At 33.3% G+C, this 19127-nt stretch overlaps 1 protein-coding gene and 1 long non-coding RNA gene across 2 annotated transcripts in view; both read left to right on the forward strand.

The window, feature by feature from the left end:
* The first annotated feature begins 302 nt into the window (after nt 1–302).
* On the forward strand, nt 303–1880 carry LOC139356590 (uncharacterized). Its single transcript, XR_011608622.1, has 3 exons — nt 303–324; nt 593–642; nt 1605–1880. It is a non-coding gene; the product is annotated as an uncharacterized lncRNA (long non-coding RNA).
* Nucleotides 1881–12587: 10707 nt separating this feature from the next.
* LOC105484652 (complement factor H-related protein 4) overlaps nt 12588–19127 on the forward strand; it is a 46735-nt gene continuing 40195 nt past the window's right edge. Inside the window, 1 exon segment of the mRNA XM_071077525.1 lies at nt 12588–12747. Coding sequence (XP_070933626.1) covers nt 12690–12747 — 58 coding nt within the window. The 5' untranslated portion in view covers nt 12588–12689.

The following is a 19127-nucleotide window of genomic DNA, read 5'->3' on the forward strand; positions in this document are numbered from 1 at the left end:
GGTGGTTCTAGGGAGGTGTTGGTCAAAGGGTGTAAAGTTTCAGTTAGACTAGAGGAATACATTGTACTATCTATTGTACAGCATGGTGGTCACAATAATAATAATAGTGATTATTATATATTGCTGTGGGTAGATATGTTCTATTTAATATATTTAAGCCTAGCTTTTCTGACTACTACAGGAAAAGATGCTAAACACTTGTTATAAGTATGCTTTTCTTACAAAAAATAAGTTCAATTGATATTCATGTAATAAATCTAATCTTTGTTTTATTGATTTTCAGATCAACAAAGACCTTATCTGAATACTCTTTACAACTTTTATGTAAGTCTAAAGTTATTTCATAAGAAAAATTTTATGGAAAAAAGACAAGGGCCTGAAGCATGTTTCAGTTTGGGTATTTCACTTTGTATTCACTGAATTTTGAAAAAATTAAAATAGTATCAAATAATGTATACAATCATATAATCTCCTTAAAAAAATCCACTGAAGAACCTACTTGCATGTGTAGTGTTGGATAATGAGGGTTTTTTGCTATGCTATACTTTAAAAAGTAATTAATGAAGGGGCTTACTCTTCTTTTTGTTAATAGCACACTTAACAATATTAGTGGATTCCTGGTGTTCTTCACTAAGGTCCTTGGTAAGTAAGTTCTGCTTATATTTTGTGCAAAGAACTGTGAAAACACCTTGTGCTGCATTTTAAAGTTTATTATAATCCACACTTCTGACCAATCACAGCTGTTCCGAAAGGTTGGAACACTTGGAAAAAAAATTTTTTTTTTAAATATTTCTTTTTCTTTTTTTCAGAATTTCAAAAACAACCATGTTTAAAATTAATAACAATAGTTTTGAAAATTACAATACTTTTTAAAAGGTTTTACATACACCACTTACAGATAGAGTAAAATTTAATTATAACTGAAAAAGTTTTCATTAACATGTTATACTGGGCTAAATGTCATCCAACTAAAATTCCACATCTCTTCACCATTTACATATATATTATATATTTTTATATGTAATATAAATATATATATTACATATAAAATATATATAAAAATATATAAATGTATGTATAAATATATAAATATATGTAATATATATATTTTGTATATAATATATAATATAAAATATATATAAATGTATGTATATATAAATATATGTAATATATATTTTATATGTGATATGTTAATATATATGTAATATATATTTTACATGTGATATATATTAATATATGTAATATATATTTTATATGTGATATATATTTATATATTTATATATATTTATATATTAAAGTATATATTAAAAATATGTATTTTAAATATATATATATTACATATATATTTTCCTGAAGATTCTCTGACTTACATTTTCAGTCATTTTAAGTTATGGGAGAGGTTTTGCTTAATTTATTATATTTTTTATACAGTTTGTCTTTAGCATTATTGATAGATCTTTTTCTCCTAAATGTAGGCCATATTTTCTGCTTCTTTACCTATCTAGAAGTGTTTTATTGTTCTCTGGGCAATGCCAATAACACATTGTGATGATTACAGATCCTGCTATGCATGTCAGAATAATACCGATTTTTCTCTTTATAAGAAATAATGCACTATTCACAATAGCAAAGACTTGGAATCAACCCAAATGTCCATCAGTGACAGACTGGATTAAGAAAATATGGCACATATACACCATGGAATACTATGCAGCCATAAAAAAGGATGAGTTCTTGTCCTTTGTAGGGACACGGATGCAGCTGGAAACCATCATTCTCAGCAAACTATTGCAAGAACAGAAAATCAAACACCGCATGTTCTCACTCATAGGTGGGGATTGAACAGTGAGATCACTTGGACACAAGAAGGGGAACATCACACATCGGGTCCTATTGTGGGGAGGGTGGGGGAGGGAGAGCATTAGGAGCTATACCTAATGTAAATGACGAGTTAATGGGTGCAGCACACCAACCTGGCACATATATACATATGTAACAAACCTGCAGGTTGTGCACATGTACCCTAGAACCTAAAGTATAATAATAAAAAAAAAAAAGAAGTAATGTTCCTGCTAGAAAACTATCATCTTATGAAGTCATGAGTTTCAGTTTTCTTATGGTGAATCTACTTCAGTTTTGACTTATTCTAAATGTATAGCACTTAGTCCACTCCTGGGACATGGCATTTACTCCTAAGACATATGTTTTGAGTTCCAGTACAATGTGAGGAATTTAACAAATTATGCTCACCTTGAGCTCCAAACTCTTCCTCCCTATATGGGTATTAGCTGAATTTTTCACCATTTTCAATCTTGCTTTTCTATATGGTTTTCATTGTAGAGATCTTTCACTTCCTCAATTAAATTCCTAATTATTTTATTTTTTTGTATCAATTTAAATAAGATTAATTTCTTTGTCTCTTTTTCAGAGAGTTGATTTTAGCATATAAAATTCTACTGATTTTCATATGCTGATTTTGTTCTGTAACTCTACGGAATTTGCTTAATATTTCTAACAGTTTGTTTGTAGAGTCTTTAAAGCTTTCTGCATATAAAACCCTAATGTCTGTAAATAGTTCTTTTTAACTTGGATGCCTTTTATTTCTTTCTTTTGCCAAAAAGCTCTGGCTAAAACTTTTAGTACTATCTTGAATAAAAGTGGTGAAGGCAAGCATCCTTGACTTGTTTTGATCTTAGAGAAAAAGATTTCCACTTTTACTCATGGAATATAAAAGTTAGCTATGGGTTTGCCATATATGCTATTCATGGTATTGAAGTACATTTCTTCTATAACTATATTTTTAAAATTTTTTGTGTATATAGTAGGTGTATAGTAGGTGTATGTATTGATGGAATACTTACAATGTTTTGATACAGGCATACAATGTGAAATAAGTACATCATGGAGAATGGGGTATACATCCCCTCAAGGATTTATCCTTTGAGTTCCAATAATCCAATAACACTCTATAAGTTATTTAAAAATGTACAAGTAAGTTATGACTATAGCCAACCTGTTGTGCTTTCAAATAGAAGGTCTTATTTATTTTTTCTTTTTTTTTTCTTGATACACATTGACCATCCCCACCTCCCCTCTAGTCCTATACCACCCTTCAGTTTCTGGTAACCATCCTTCAACTTTCTATTTCCATGAGTTCAATTGTTTTGATTTTTAGATGCCACAAATAAGTGAGAACATGTGAGATTTGTATTTCTGTGTCTGGCTTATTTCTCTTAAAATAATGATCTCCAGTTCCACCCATGTTGTTGCAAATGATTGGATCTCATTCTTTATTATGACTAAATAGTACCCCATTGTGTATGTGTACCACATTTTATTTATTCATTCATCTGTTGATGGACACTTAGGTGGCTTCCAAATCATAGCTACTGTATACAATGAGGCAACAAACAGAGGTGTAGATATCTCTTATATACACTGATTTCCGTTCACTGCTGGTATATACACGGCATTAGTGATATACACAGCAATATTGATTCTTCCAATCCATGATCATGAAATATCTTTTTATGTTTTGGTGTCCACTTCAACTACTTTTTTTAGTGTTCTACTGTTTTCCTTATAGAGATCTTTGACTTCTTTGGTTAAGTCAATTTCTAATTATTTCTTTTTATGTGTGGTTATTGTAAATGGGATTACCTTTTGGATTTTTTTCAGATTGTTTGCTGTCGACATATAGAAATGCTACTGATTTTTTATGTTGATATTATATCTTGCACCTTTACTGGATTTATTAGTTCTAATAGCTTTCTGGTGATTACTTTAGGTTTTGTCAAATAAAAAGTTATATCATCTGCAAACAAAGATAATTTGGCTTCTTTCTTTTCAGTTTGCATACCTTTTATATCCCTCTTTTGTCTGATTGCTATAGCCAGGACTTCCTGTATTATGTTGAATAACAGTGGTGATAGTGGGCATCCTTGCCATGTTCCAGTACTTAGAGGAAAGGATTTCAGTTTTTCTCCATTCAGCATGAGAGTAGCTGTGCGTCTGTCAAACACAGTTTTGATGTTTGGTTGTGTTCTTTCTATCCTCAGTTTTCTTTAGTGTTTCATCATGAAGGATTTTGAATTTTATCAAATGTCTTTTCGGCATCAATTGAAATGACAATATGGTTTATATCCTTCATTCTGTTGATATGATGTATCACAATGATTGAGTTGTGTACGTTGAACCATCCTTGCATCTCAAGGATAAATCCCATTTGGTGATGTTGGATAATCTTCCTAAATATTGTTAAATTAGTTTGCTATTGTTTTGTTGAGAATAATTATATTTATCGGAGATATTTCATTTTTATGTATCTTTTTCTGATTTTCATATCAGGGTAATGTTGGCCTCACAGAATGAATTGGGAAATATATCCTCCTCCTCCTTCTCCTCCTCTATTTTTCAAAATAGTTAGCGTGGAATTGGTACTAGTTCTTTTTTAAATGTTAGGTACAATTCAACAGTGAAGGTATCATGTCCTGAGCTTCTCTTTACTATCAGACATTTTATTCTTGCTTTGATCTCACTACTAATTAATCTCATGTTAATTGTATTAATATTTGATCTGTTCAGGTTTTGTTCTTTCTGATTTAATTTTAGTAGATTATATGTGTGTAGGAATTTGTCCATTTCTTCTAGATTTTCCAATTTTTTTGGCATGTATTTACACTTAGTGTCCAATAATGATAAATTTCTGCAGTATCAGATATAATGTCTCCTTTTTCATTTCTGATTTAATTTATTTGAATCTCTCTTTTCTCTTAGTCTAGATAAAAGTTTATCAGTTTGTTTAATATTTCAAAAAACCAACTTTTGTTTCATTGATCTTCATTTTTTTTCCACTTCAATTTCAAGTTTATCTTCTCTGACTTCATCATTTATTTTCATCTATGAATTTTGGGTTTGCATTGCCCTTCCTTTTCTAGTTATTTTACATGAATCATCAAATTGTTTATTTGAAGTTTTTCCTTTTTTTGTTTTTGATGTAGTCACTTATAGCTATAAACTTTTCTCTTGATATGAATTTTGCTATATCCCATAGGTTTTGTGAAGTGAAGTGTGTTTTTTATAGGCAACAAAATCAATGGGTCTTGTTTTTTCGTTCTTCAGCCAGTCAGTGTCCTTTGATTGGAAAGTTTAGTCCATTTACCTTCAATGTTATTATTGCAATATTGGTATTTGTTTTCTGTTTTTTTCATGATCTCCTCTTCCTTTTTTCTTTCCCTTTTGTCTTCCTTTAGTGAGGTTGATTATTTATGGTGATACGATTTAGTTTCTTGCTTTTTACTTATTGTGTCTCCATCGTATGTTTTTTGGTTTCAACTTACTGTAAGAATTGGAAATACTTTCTTATAACCTGATTTTTTTTTTACCAGAAAACAACTTAACACTGTTTGCACAAACAAGCAAAAAGAAAATTCATAAAAACTCTCCACCTTAATTTTTTCTTCTGCTCTCAAACTTTTTGTTGTTTCTATTTTTATCTTATTATACCGACTATGTCTTGAAAGGCTGTAGTTATTATTTTTCATTGGTTCATTGTTTAGTCTTTCTACTTAGACTAAGGGCAGCTTACACAACCCAGTTGCAGTGTTATAATATTCTGTATTTTTCTATGTACTTACTATTATCAGTGAGTTTTGTGTCTTCAGGTGATTATTTATTGTTCATGAATGTCATTTTCTTTTTGAATGAAATATTCCCTTTAGCATTTCTTATAGGACAGGTCTGGTGTAATAAAATCCATCACCTTTTGATTATCTGAGAATGTCTTTATTTCTTCTTTGTGTTTGGGGCATATTTTCTCCAGATATTCTATTCTAGGATAAAAGTTTTTTTCTGTCAGCACATTAAATATGTCATGTCACTCCATCTTGACCTGTAAGGTTTCCACTAAAAAGCCTGCTGCCAGATGTATTTGTGCTCCATTTTATGTTATCTGTTCCTTTTTTCTTACTGGTTTTAGAAGAGTCCCTTAATCCTTGACCTTAGATAATTTGATTATTAAATGTGTTGAGAGAATCTTCTTTGGGTTAAATCTGCTTGGTTTTCTGTAACCTTCTTGTACTTGATATGGATATCATTCTCTAGGTTTGGGAAGTTGTTTCTCATTATCCTTTTGAATAAACTTTCCACTCCTGTCTTGTTCCCTACTTCTTTTTTTAAGGTCAATACTCTTAGATTTACCTTTTGGAGGTTATTTTTTACATCCTGTAGGCATACTTCATTGTTTATAATTCTTTGGTTTTTTGTCTCCTCTGACTGTGTATTTTCACATCACTTATCTTCCAGCTCAACAATTCTTTCTTCTGCTTGATCTATTCTGCTATTAAAGAATAGCATGTTTAATGTCTTCTTCAGTATTTTCACATAGCTTGTCTTCACGCTCAACAAATCTTTCTTCTGCTTGATCTATTCTACTATTAAAGAATCGCATGTCTAATGTCTCCTTCAATATGTCAATTGCATGTTTCAGCTCCAGAATCTCTGCTTGATTTTTTTAAATTATTTCAATCTCTTTGTTCAATTTGTCTGATAGAACGCAGAACTCCTTCTCTGTGTTATCTTGATTTTCTTCCATTTTCCTCAACAAGACTATTTTGAATTCTTTTTCTGAAAGTTCTCATATCTCAGTTTCTCCACGGTTGTTCCTTATTGCTTTAATTAGTTCATTTGGTGAGGTCATGTGTTCTTGGATGGCGTTAATGCTAGCAGATTAACTAGTGCTAGCAGATTAATTAGTGTCTGGGCACTGAAGAGTTAGGTATTTACTGTTTTCTTCACTATCTGGGCTTATTTGTAACCATCCTTCTTGGGAAGACTTTCCACATATTTGAAAGGACTTGGGTGTTGTGACCTAAGCTGTATCTGCTTTAGGGGGCACCCCTACCCCAGTAATGCTGTGGTTCTTGCAGACTCCTGGAAGTACGGTATTGATGGTCTTAAACAAGATCTGGGAGAATTCTCTGGGTTACCAGGCAGAGAAACGTGTTCTCTTCTCTTGCTTTCTCACAAAGAATGTCTGTCTCATTGTTCTGAGTCACCTAAATATGAGTATGGAGTGAAAAAATGCCCCCTGTGGCCACTGACAGTAGACTGCACTGGGTCAGACCTGAAGTCAGCCAAGAACTGGGCCTTGGGTCATCCAAGGTCACCATCCCTAGATACCGCCTATATTCACTGCAGGCCCTGGGCCTCTAAAATCAGCAGGTGGCAAAACAACCAGGCCAGTGTTTTACCCCTCAGGGTGATAAAGGCCCTGGCCTAGGTAGGTTCAGAGGTTTTATCTGTGAGTCAGGGACCAGAGTCAAAAACCTTAGATGTCTGCCTGATGTTCTATGGTACTGCAACTGGGTTGGCAGTCATATGGCAAGTTAAAGTCCTTCTCACTCTTCCCTCCCCTTTCTAAAGGCAGAGGAGCCTCACCTCATGGTCTAACACCACTCCAGGACTCCAGGCCATGACAAGTACTGTCAGACAACTGCTGAAGTTCCCTTAAGGTTTAGGTGCTCCTAAGTCAGTTTGTACTGAGTGCTGGCTGGCCTAGGATTCACCCTTCTGGCCACTGGGATCTCATCTGGTCCAGGTCATGTCCAGAAATGCATCCATGAGTCAACTCCTGGAACTGGGGACCCCAGGAGCCCAACTGGTTTTCTACCCCCTGTGCCCATGCTGGTACCTGAAGTCAGCAAGTCTCAGAGGCTCTCCTAAGGCCCTCAATGTAGTACCTAGGTATCACTGCTGGTTATTCAGGGCCCATGGGCTCTTAGTTAGCCTGGATGAATGCTGCCATGACTGCATCATTTCCTTCAGGGCAATGGGTTCCCTTTTGGCTCAGGGTATGTCAAGAAATGTCATCTAGGTGCTTCAGCTTAGAGCAGGGGCCTCATTACTTTGACTATTGTCCTGTCCTGCTGTGACTAAGCTGATATCCAAGATGTAAGACAAAGTCTTCCCCACTCTTCCCTCTGCCCTCCTCAAGCAGAAGGAAGGGGTTTCTTCTGGAGCTGTGAACTGTGAAGACTGGGATTAGGGGTTGGGTGATGCCAGCACTCCCTTGGCTGCCCCAGGTGTTGCAGCTGGTGCCTCTGAATATCGCATGTCTTCCCCCAATCCACTGTCTCTGGGCCTACCTAGTTCAGCACTAGGACTCATATTAAGTGTTGCAGTCCTTATGTCCTAGACTGCCTCTCTAGTTTATTTAGAGACACAATGCATGGTAGGTAGCCTTAGATGGCAAGATTTGCAGGAACTCGACTTCAGACCCCTGTGATCAATGATTCCATCATGGCTAGGATTGGTTTAAATGTTCCCTCCATGGGCAGGCGTTAGGTGAGTTTGGTCTGATTTTCCTTTCTGCTCTAACAGCACAGCACTTTGTTCAATAACTCACAGTTGCTGTGTTCTCCTTCCCTCAGTGCCTAGAGAAAGGCTCTGTATATCATGGCACAGCTGCAAGTGTGGAGATAGGGGAAAGCTTTGGTGGTGTCAGTGATTCAAGACTGTCTTATCTATCTCTTCTGGGACTCTTTCAGGGATATGAAGTTAAAACCAGGTACTACGAGTACTAACCTGTTTTTTTGTTTTTTTACTTTTGTTTCATGAAGGTTTTTTTTCGTTTTTTTTGTTTTTTTTGTTTTTTTTTTCTGTGTAGATAGTTGTTAAATTCTTATCTTGGAAGAGGAATAGTTGGTATCACCGTCTATTCCTCCAGCTGGCTCTGCTCTGCCTAATTTGTTGAGAGTCTTTATAATGAAGAAATGTCCGTTTCTCAAATGCTTTTTCTGCTTCTATTGAAATGATCGTATAGTTTTGTTTATTCTGTTATTGTGATATGCTTCCTTGCATATGTTGCATATGTTGACCCATTTTTGCTTCCTTGAAATGAGTTCCACTTGATTATGCTGAATGATTTTTAAATGTGCTGTTCAGTTTCTAGGCTAGGCACAGTGTCTCATGCCTGTAATCCCGCACTTTGGGAAGCTAAGAGGAGCCGATTGCTTGAACCCAGGAGTCTGAGACCAGCCCAGGTAACATGGAAAAATCCCATCTCTACAAAAAATACAAACATTAGCTAGGTGTGCTGTCACAAGCCTATAGTTCCAGCTACTCAGGAGGCTGAGGTAAAAGTATTGCTTGAGGCCAAGATGTCAGGGACACAACGAGCCAAGATTGCGCCTCTGCATTCCAACTGGGCTGACAGAGACCCCTTCTCAAAAACAAACAAACAAACAAACAGAAATTCACTTTTCTTGTAATTTATTAAGAATTTTAGCACCTCTGTTCAACAGGGACATCAGTCTGTAGTTTTCTTTTTGTGTTATTTCCTTATTTGGTTTTGGTATTAGGGTAATGTTGGCATGCAAGAATGAGTTAGAAAATTCCATTATCTTTTTTTTTTGGCATAATTTGAGAAAAAACACTATCAGTTTTCTTTTTAAAAACATGTTTGCTAGAATTGAGCAGTGAAGACATCAGGTTTTGGGCTTTTTTGATAGGTGAATTTTATTACTGGTTTAATCTCCTTACTCATTACTTGTCTGTTTTGATTCTTTGTATATTCCGAATTCAGTCTTGATATGTTGTATGTGTCCAAAAATTTATCCGTTTCTTCCAGGTTTACCAAATTTATTTTTAACAAATATTTGTTTTTTATAGTCTTTTATGATACTTCATGGTTTTTTGTAGAACCAGAGGTAATGTCTCCTTTTTCACCTCTGATTTTATTTATTTGGATCTTCTCTCTTTTTTTCCTTAGTCTAATAAAAGGTTGGTCAATTTTGTTTTTATTTTTTTTAAAGAAATCTTTACTTTTTCTTGTATTTACATTTAGTCTCTATGTTGTTTGTTTCTGCTCTGATATTCGTTATTTCCTTTTCTACTTGTTTTTGGTAAGGTTGTTCTTGTTTTTCTAGCTCCCTAAGGTGCAATGTTTGGTTGTTTATTTGAGAGCTTTCCCCTTTTTGATAAGGCATTTATTGCTATAAAGTTTCCTCTTAGAACTGGTTTTGTTGTATCTCATATGTTGTGTCTCCATGATCATTTGTCTAAAAACGTTTCAAATTTTCCTTTTAGTTCCTTCATTGACCCATTGGTTTTAAATAAACATGCTGTTTAATTTCCAAATGTTTGCAAAATTTCCAAGTTTTCTTCTGTTGCTAATTACCAGTTTTATACCATTATGATCAGAAAAGATTCTTGATGTAATTCTAAATTTTTTTTCTATTTGTTACAACTTGTTTTACCGCCTAATTTATGAGCTATTCTAGAGAATATTCTATGTGCAGTTGAGAAGAATGTGTTCTACAGCTGTTGAATTAAGTATTCCAAAAATGCCTGTTAGAGGCATTTGATCTAGAATGTACTTTAAATTCAGTGCCTTTTTGTTGATTTTCTGTCTGGGGTATCTTTCCATTGCTGAAAGTAGGGAGTTGAAGTCTCCTACTATTATTGCATTGCAATCTTTCTCTCTCTTTTTAGAGCTATTAATATTTGCTTTATATATAGAGCTGCTCTAATGTTGAGTGTATATAAATATTTACATATATATATATTTACAATTCTCATGTGCTTATGCTGAATTGATGCCTTTATCATTATATGACGACTTTCTTTGTTTCTTTTTCTGTTTTTACTTAAAGTCTACTTTATCTGATTTACATATAGCTGCTCCTGGTCTTTTATTGTTTCCAATAGCATGGAGTATCTCTTGCTATCACTTCACTTTCAGACTATGAGTCCTTGGAGGTAATATGGGTCTCTTGCAGGGAGCATATAGTCGAGCGTTGTTTCTTTTTTTTTAATCCACTAACCCACTCTATGTCTTTTAATTGAATAATTCAATTCATTGTTATTCAAAGTAATTATTGATAGACAAAGATTAACTATTGCCATTTTTAATTGCTTTCTAGTCATTTGGCCGATATTTTTTTTCTTCCTCTCTTCTTCCTTCCTTTGTGGTTGATTTTTTTCTATTAGTGTTGTTTGCCTCTTCTCTTTTTATTTGTAGTGTACTTACTATAGATTTGTGCTGTGGTTACTATGAGGCTCACAAAATTCTTATATTTATAACAGCTTATTTTACCATGATAACAACTTGTGATTCACTTTTTACAAGAAAAATCAAAACTACATTTTTACTCTACTTCAGTCCACATTTTGAATTTTCGATGTCACAACTTACAACTTTTTAACACATATCCTTCAACCACTATTGTAGCTATTATTTTAAATTGTTTCCTATATTACAGCTTCACTCTTATATTCTATTATATTCAGAGTGGTAAACTTGGCTCTGGGTAGTTGATACTTGAATTTCTGTAGGAGAGAGAGAAACTGGAGAACGCCTACACTGCTGTTTTGCTGATGTTATTCTCTCCACGATTCTCTTATTTTAATCAATGGAATCTTAAATCATGGCAAGTATAATAATGTAAAATAAAGTAAAGAAAGAACAGAAGAAGTCAATTAGAGAACATGTGTGGACTTGAGTTATATTCTTCCAACAAAACATAAATTTTTATATGTATGTGTGGATACACACACACACAAAGGAATGTATTGTACCTTAAAATAAAAGATACCCTCAAACACAAATTTAAAAATATTTAAATGTCAAGAATATGCTGAAACTTTTGTACCCAGGACGATCTATTGTGAGTTCGGAAACTCAGTATGCTTCCGTAAACACATGAAAATACAGTGTATTCTTAAATAATTAAGCTGGGTATTGGAAAGCAAAAGACAACAGAAAATTTTAGTGATGTGGACTCTGAGTGTTATTCGTTTATGATTAATCTGTTTGTTGAAGAACTTCACCTATTTTCCAGTGTTTAATTTTAAAATTAGTGTTCTCATTGTGAGAAGAGTATCTGGGATAGGAGATAGTATCGTGACCATTTGTGGAAAAAAACAACTTGCCATGCTCAAACAGCAGGATTTTCAGAAGTAGAATAGTGTGCCAGACGTTTATTTTCAACATAACATCAACCCAGCTCCTATCTTCATTTTCTTCTGCAGTGCAGAAGATAAGTCTGAAACTACAGTTTCTGAAGTCCCTTTCTCCATAGCTTGCTTCTCCCTTAGATTCCTCCATAAGATGTACTTAAAGAAGATTTGGAAGAAGATAAAGACAAAGCATTCTCTGGCAGCAGCTGCTGGTAGCAGCTGAGATCACCAACAGTAGCTTTCCTTGCTTCTGGAAGTTTTCCTGAGAAACATCCACTGCAGCACCATGGATAATTAGTGAGGGCATCACTAAGACTCCTGAACTTTGGAATTTTCTGGAAATAGCATTTCCGACCTTTGTTCCCTCAGTGCTTCCAATAGTTGCAGAAGCCTTTTGTTCCCTTTATTAAAACTCTCTTTGCTCAAAAACTAAGAAATAAAAATGAATTAATATTTTATGTTACTTTTGGAGTTGGTCTATTACTGTCGCTAAATAAAACTGTACATGTACATATCAGGGAATCAATTCCACAGATGATTGTGAAACCACTAATAGGAATCATTGAAGCATCTTGCAAAACTCTCTGAACTTTGATATTTACTAAGTGACCTTAAAGACCTAGCTTCGTGGTAGTGCACTTAAATTCAGAATTATATGGTAACTCATAATGAAAGATTTCAAACAGTGCAACTGAAACTTTTGTATTAATATACTGCTGAGAATATCTAACATGTTGTTACTAATCAATGTCATTCTCACCTTGTGGGTTTCCTGTGCTAATGGACAAGGTAAGTTGAAAGAGATCTAAACACTCAGCTTCCCTCTTAATTGTAACTTCATGTAATATCTAGCTTTGTATGTCTATAATTTTTTTTAAATCTAATAGGATATATTCACTATGCTAGCAGAAGTAGCATATTTTGTGAGAGTATAACAGAAATTAATTTTATGAAAAAAATCTCATTCCAACTTAAAGAAAAAATGAATAATATTTTCTTTGTTTTACAAGTTCTGCAGCGTAAAAGGCATTTAATATTCATTATGGAGATATGTAAATATACTTATAAAATTTTAAGTAGGAAACATGTCATTAGATAGATTCTAACCTTAAAATGTTCAAAAGTTTCTTATTCATAATACAAGGGGAACTTTGGGAGTGATCGACATTTTCATAATCTTACATATAGTGATTTTTTATAGATTTATATATCAAAACCGCAAATAAAATATTTTAAATTATGCCATTTCTTACATTTCCATTATACCTTAAGAAAGCTGCTAAAACTAATTAACATAAGAATTTAATATTTCAACAAGATTAGCAATATGTAAATCACAACATACATGTAATCAAAAAGCAGAATATAAACTTACATTGCAATGCAGTAAATTTTAACTTGCATTTCTGAGTTTTCTAGCAAATGTGCAATAAACAAATACAGAAATAAATACCTTTCATAGCTTTATGTCATTGTTCTCTGATATGTTTTCTCTTCAGTAGTCATGTATTTTCTATATTAACTATCTCTTTGAATGCAGGCCTTGCATATTAAAGAACTACATCATAACATTAGCAGTGGAACCATATGGGGTAAAAATCATGGAGAATCAAGGGTGTGTGGCCATTAATGAAGAAAACAAATTTTGTAATTATCCAAAACTTTATAATGTTCCAACAAATGTAGTGTAGGATAATACTAGAAATCCCATTGTCAATTTATGAGAGTATCTTTTCCCTCAGCCACTCCTCTCAAAGCTATGCCACCTTATTTGATTCTAGGTTAAGAATTTTAGGTTTTACAGCATTATCTATCACATGATTTGCTAGTTTTAATTGCTGTGCAAAATCAACCTTGATTTGTGCCAATATGAAAAAAAAGCAATTTCTCCTGTTATTTCCTTTGTTAACTAAACTGCTACAGGCACATTTTTTAAAATAAGGATTAAATAGATTAAAGTAGAATGCAATGCAGAAAAATAGAGAAAATCAGTACTATTTTGAAATGACTTAAATTAGATTAGAATAAGCTCTATACTTTCTTACTTACTTTCTCAAAAGCACTATAAGAATCATGACAAATTCTTTCTTATTTGATATTCCAGTCGAAAACTTGTCTCCTCCGGTGAACTCTTTCTAAGAGTAAACTTGAGCAAAATGTCTAGATATATAGATATAGATATATAGTATCTAGATATATAGGGTCGCACCTATATATCTCAAAGGAGAAAGTAACTCATTTAGTTGAATAATACCTTGGTAGAGAGAAACATCTTTGTGTATTCAGTAGCATTGGTTCAACTGCATTCCTCCAAAGTTCATTTGTTGAAGCCCAAATTCCCAATACCTGAGAATACGACTGCATTTGGAGAAGGAGTGCTTAAAGATGTAATTAAGTTAAAGATCAATGATTCAGGTGGGCCCTACTCCAGTATAACCGGTGTCAATAAGAAGAGAAAATAAGGACACACCATATAGAGAGAAGGCCACATAAAGGCATAGACAGAATACAACCATTTACAAGGCAAAGGAAGAGGCCTCAGAAGAATGCAACCCTGTTGACAGCTATATCTCAAATTATTATCCTCCAGACCTCCAAGGAAATAAATTTCTATGAAATCTGTGGTACTTTGTTATAGTACCGCTAGCAGAAAAATACAATGATATTTACACAATTTATTAAAATAATATAATTAAAACTAATTTTTACTTTTCACTCAAGGATACATATATACCCACAATACATATTTTAGAAGGTATTTATTAGAATTTGGTAATTATATCTTGGCTGTATTGTCCTTGCTGAGTTTTGTGTTGTTGAATACTTTGTGTTTTTATATACCTGTATTCATACATATTTAGAATCTGGCAAAGCAAATCTAAGAAATATTTTTCATATGATTAATGAAAGACATACTTTGTGAGTTGCTTATGCTAGGAAACTTTTTTTAATCGTAGTTGACGTTTCAGTTCTGAATAATAATTATTTGGAAGCCACGCTATTTGAAAGATAAACTTGACAGAAAATTAGTAATTATAACCTATTATAATGTTCATTGACTTTGTATTGAACATTATTTCTTCCATAAACTCATAAATTATTAACACTTATTTAAAAATAGGTTGTCAGAAAAATTATTTTAATTATGAATATCCTTTTAAAATTGTATAAATATTACATTCATCTATTAAAGTTGCCATAACAAAGTATCAAGGGTGACAATTCATATTATAGAGCAGGGTTGCTTCTAAATCCCTTTCAAACTGGATCATTTTCAATACCCAATGCATTACAATCAGTTGCCATTGTACTTCTTTGGGACGCTCAAATTTGTTTCAAATCTCACTAAGAAGCTGGCTTCTGTGTGTATTTCATGTGCCCCCAAAAAGCTTTGGCGTAACAAAAGGTTCCAGGATTTCCTTGACTTTTCCTACTACACACCCAGTTCCAATAATTTCTCTATGAAACTCCAGTGTCTTCTAGTGGGAGAAACGATTTTTAGAAATCAACCTAAACTATGAAAACCTCACTTCAGGTTTGAAAATATCACTTATTAAGAAAAAGAATTTTGGGCCGGGCATGGTGGCATGGTGGCTCATGCCTGTAATCCCAGCAATTTGGAGGCTGAGGTGGGTCAATCTCCTGAGGCCAGGCCTCTCTTGTTGACCAGCCTGGCCAACATGGTGAAACACTGTCTCTACTAAAAATTCAAAAAATTAGCCAGGCATGGTGACAAACACCTGTAATTTCAGCTACTCAGGAGGCTGAGGAAGGAGAATCACTTGAACCTGGGAGGTGGAGATTGCAGTGAGTCAAGATCGCACTACTGAACTCCAGCCTTGGCGACAGAGCAAGACTGTCTCAATAAATAAATAAATAAAATTATTTCCTTTAGTTTATTTCCCTTTCTTCCTCGGACTAAATATCCTGCAACCATAAGAAAACGTAGGAGTATCTCAGGACGTTACACAAAGCAGGGAAGGTTAGATTTTCCAATACGGAGGAGACTCAGCAGAAAACTGTGCATCCATGGTTGAAGGGCTGGGTCGGAGAAGTTGTCATGAGTCACCCAACAAACCTCTAGGGCCAGTTCTGTAACTAGCAAATGCTTCCTACAAAGTAAAGATGTCACTTCTCTGAATTTAGTCTTCTCATCTGCACACTAAAGCTGTCATGCCACTAGCCTCCTTCCAGTTCTCTCTGATTTATGATGATTCAAACTTACAGATTTTTCTTTAGTTATATTCTTAAGATTTCATAACAAATATAATGTAAATATTATTTTCTATCATTGTTTCAGAATTATGAAGAACTTGATATAAAGAAACTTGTTTTGAAATTATAAACAAACATAAAATGTATGCTATTTAAACTGTTGTTCAACATTCTCTATGTATATGCATATATATATACATATACATATGGAATGTATAAATATATATGTATATTCGTGTGTGTGCCTCTATTTTTATATCAATAATATATCTCACCTGATACATGAATTCTAACAAACAAAATGCCACAAAACACAACAAAATATTTTATTTCTGGAGATAATTTGCTACATTTCCGATTTTTTCTCATGTTACAGTAATATTTATTTTCTCTCTTTTCCAAAAAACAGTCATTGCTAATATGTGCACCCTAAACCGACAGCTTTAGCATAACTTGGTATAGTTTTAGATAAGCTCAGTTTAAGTTAATGCTGATAAAATTTCCAGAATTGCCAAAGAGACCATACTACGTAGGAGAAGTGGAGAAAGTGGAACGAGGTTCTTCTTGTACTGTTAGCTGATTTGGGATCCATTAAGGATTTTAAGTGGAGAAATAAAATGACCAGATGAGGGGTCATTAATTTATACACAAGAAAATAGATTATAAAGATGAGAAGTGAAGATAAGGAAACTAGTTATGGTTGCTGTAATCCCAGAAGAAAATGGTTGAGAGAAGCTGATATCAAAGATTATTGCCTGGGTTTTTTTGTGCCTGTTGTGTTTTTTTGTTTGTTTGTTTTGATAGAAAAATTGAATGAAAGGGAACACCACAAATTCAGAATTTTGGTTAAGTTTGAGAGAGGTAATGAGAATGATTAACATGAATTTCTCCCCCCAAAAAAATTCTGTCAATAATTACCATATTATGAATAAATAGAGCATGGGTTATTTTTGCAGCTGACTCAGAGAAAATAGCTGTCACAGCAAACCTATGTCTATATTGAAATTCATATATACATTTAAAGAATATTACTCTACCCCATTTATCTCAAGAGAACTAACCTTCAAATCAAGGAAAATCAGCAACATATTTTTAATTAAAATTTTAACTTCTTTCAAAAACACCTTTATTATTTATCTATTAAGAACAAATAAATCATTCATGAGGCATTCAAGTCAAAAAAGAATTTTTACTTTTTTGTTGGCGGATTTACCTAGTGGAAACAACATTTATATTTAGCTTTTAAAAGTAAATTCCACTGATACCAGATGAGGAAACATTGAACTAACAACGCAATTAAGTGGAAGAAAATGAAGATATTCATTAATAAGCCTAATATTAATAGACAATAGTGGTACTGAAAGAAACATCTATCTCTTCTAGACTTCACAAGGAATGATGTTTTTCATTATCAACGAATTAATCTCAACTGCATGGTTTGCCCACCAAATATCATATCTGTAATAGTGTATTGCACTCACTCTACCACATTTTAAAATGATTGGTATCAAACTATCATGGCATGGAAGACAATATATAGATAGTTGAAGAGTTAAAGAAATTATAGCACAAGAAGCATGCAAAAAGGTACAGTTATAGCATTATGATGACTGTCGAGGTATTTCAAAACACTTATGAAGGGGAGCAAGTTAGCTTTTGATGAAGACTGTCACAGTCAGTGAAGCAGGCAACAGTTTTATCCAACATCGAGTCAAAGGTTGAGTGACTTTCTAAAAGGGTGACCTTTACAAATATTGCCATATGTTGTGGGGATGGCGGGGTAGAAGAGTTGATCTCTTCTGAGCCCTCCACATTTTAAGTTGTATGATTCAAAATTACACATACAAACCTTGTTTTAATTATACTCTATTTTTAAAACTGCAGTTATCTTTTGAGTTGATTTTATAATTTATTTTTCTTTTAAATTTGACTTGAGCTCACAAGCAGTTCCTTGGAAAATATATTTCACTACACAATTGAGCGATCTTCACTTATAAGTACTGTTCAGAAAAGATGTTAGAAAGAGATTAATGAACACAAGAAAATGATAACCCACATTCAATTTATGTTTGGCTGATAGTACGTGGAATACCATTGTTTGTCTTCAGATGTAAAAGGTTTACCAACACAAGAAGCAGATTTTCTTTTTATTTGAGAATAATTGTATTCTCAAATCTCGGTAGCTTAATAAACCAAAGTTTATGTCTTGTTCACACTTTGTTTTCAGTGTAGCTTAGAATCTTGTTTATTACAAGAATTCTAAGACTCAGGTGACACAGACCTAATCTCTCTACGTGCTTCCATGATAACTCTTAACAGTTGGGAAGAGAACACAAAAATTTCCCCAATGGCTTCTTAAAATCCCCCCCCCATCTGAATATTAACTCTCATTTACACCTATTATATATTACAACACTCTCGGTTGAATTTGCACCTGCTTAACTTCATTAATACATAAAAACTTTGCTCCATTCCCTCTTTTCAATTGTTAATGTCACAGAACTGCTTCTTTACACATCATGTGCCCAAAATGTAATAATTCATTTAAATGCATTGTTTTCTTAAATTATGTAGAAAATGAAATGTGGAGTTATAAATCAAAGCTACAACAATAAAAGCTTTCAGGTTAATAATTGTTTTTCTAAACTTCACTGGTCTTTTAAATCATATAGAAAATCAAAAAAAAATGGAAACAAAACTATTGTTACTGTAATGCTGGTCTTTTTAAATTGCCCATGTATTTACCTTTAATGAGGTCATAATTTCTTCCTTCACTGTCCAGTTACTGTCCAGTATTATTTCACTTTACCCTTCAGGACTCTATTAGACATTTCTTGAAAGTCAAGTCTAGTGGTCTCAAACTCCCTGAGCTTTTGTTTATCTGGGAATGAGTTAATTTCTCCTTCACTTTTGAAGGACACTTTTGACAGATATGGGATTCTTAGTTGAAAGAC

The sequence above is a fragment of the Macaca nemestrina genome, chromosome 1, assembly GCF_043159975.1.
Source record: "Macaca nemestrina isolate mMacNem1 chromosome 1, mMacNem.hap1, whole genome shotgun sequence".
Taxonomy (NCBI): Eukaryota; Metazoa; Chordata; class Mammalia; order Primates; family Cercopithecidae; genus Macaca; species Macaca nemestrina.